At 34.7% G+C, this 1772-nt stretch overlaps 1 protein-coding gene across 1 annotated transcript; it reads right to left on the bottom strand.

Moving 5' to 3' along the window:
• Positions 1-211: 211 nt before the first annotated feature.
• Positions 212-769, bottom strand: LOC137587232 (myotrophin). The gene is given in 2 exon segments (XM_068303556.1): positions 212-478; positions 480-769. Coding segments are annotated over 2 exon segments (378 nt in total). The 5' UTR covers positions 705-769; the 3' UTR covers positions 212-325.
• Positions 770-1772: the final 1003 nt, after the last annotated feature.

Raw genomic sequence — 1772 nt, 5'->3', positions numbered from 1 at the left:
ACTGAATGACTGTGTTTCCATGTCGTTGAATCTACCAGAAGACTATGGGAGAACTAATGAAAGCGATGAGATGAGGAGGGAGAGAGGACCAGCGAGAAAGACAGCTAGTGATATCATCTTAAGAATTAGTTAAAGCCAACTAAATACGAACCATATTTGTGGGTTTGATTAAATGTTTCCCATATCCTTTTCCCAAGAAAACTGCCGATACTTATGAAACTGAATTTAGTATTAGACGGGCAAAACAAGAAAAAGAACTAATCAAATAGCAACACACAACAGATAGACATTCCAGATTCAAGGGGAATGATAAATCGCAGCCTCCTTATGGGCCCTCCAGAAGGCTCTTGATCTCTTCATTATCGGCGGCCTCAGCATAACTCTGTCCATTGGGCGTTTGACCATGTCGATTGGCCCCCTCTTGCAACAGGCATTTGACACAATTGGTGTGACCTTCCCACAGGGCAGCCAATATGGGGGGTTATGCCATACTTGTCCTTTCGATCCACATCGGCTCCAATCTTAATAAAGAATTCCAGCAGCTTCAATTGACCAAAATCGGCGGCATAGTGCAGGGGAAAACGTTCGCCCAGCTGATCGTTCACCTCGAATTGGGAATTTAGAAAAACCGATTGAACTGCCTTGAAATCGCCATTCTTTATGGCCCAAATCAGATTTTCAGTATTTATAATATGATCATCCATGTTGTGAATTGTTTTCTATTTACTGTTTTTAGTTACAAAATGAAACAAAGCAAAGCCGAAAACAAATAAAGTGAATGAAATCTGAGAGAAACAATGATTATGTCAATCTTTTTGAAGGAGTCTACTAAGATGTTTCGAGTTTCATATAATAAGTATCTGAAATTTGCTTGTCTATTGATGAAAGCCAGTAAAATGTTGTCAGTTGTGTTAACCCCAGCTGCCTTTACATGGGGGTCTGTCATACGTCTCTACCCCTAGACTGACACCAACACTCACACACACACACACACATACATATACACATGTACATTTACAGTGGCAATGCGCCAGACGCAATTTGTATGCAAATTTCCATGAGAATCTCAACACATGCAATGAGAAATAAAAAACACAGAGAAAATAAAAATTACAACAATACGAAAAAGCATACGAAAAACGTTCTTGTAGCTACATATATACATACATATATATATATTTATATACATTTAAAAAGAGAATACTTTTCCTGAATACACTTTCCTTGTTCGTTTCATCTACTTTGCTTCGAAGAGTTTAAGTATTTACTAGTTATTGCAAAAGGAAAATTTCATTAGAACTAAAACATCTTTCTAGATTAACTTTAGATTGTGGAACTACATACATAGTAAGCACGATTAGATACATGTTTGACCTTTTTTTTTTTGAAACCGAATTCGATAGATATCTAAAAAGAAATTCAAAAAGTAGGATACAAAATATTTGAAATGTTCAATTAGTTAAGGTATCGACTTTGTTCGACTTTGTTGGTCAATTTTTTGAACATTTTGACCAAAGTCAAAGACACTTTCCACCAAGTTCTATATTAGAAAGTGAGTCACAAAGCTAAATATTAAGAAGGCAGTTTAAGATCTATTATTGAAAGATCAATCAGATCAAACTCTCTTAGATCTTCTTGGCAAACTGTTTCATTGTTTTACTTTTCATGAATTTATAAATTATATTATGAATAATTGAATTTAGTCAAACAAGTAGAAAAAAGTGAAAAGAAAATTCCATTTTGATAAATTTTGTAAAAATTTTTAAAGAATA

Source organism: Drosophila tropicalis, unplaced genomic scaffold, assembly GCF_018151085.1.
Source record: "Drosophila tropicalis isolate 14030-0801.00 unplaced genomic scaffold, ASM1815108v1 contig_158, whole genome shotgun sequence".
NCBI lineage: Eukaryota > Metazoa > Arthropoda > Insecta > Diptera > Drosophilidae > Drosophila > Drosophila tropicalis.
This window is presented reverse-complemented; position numbering and strand designations above follow the sequence as displayed.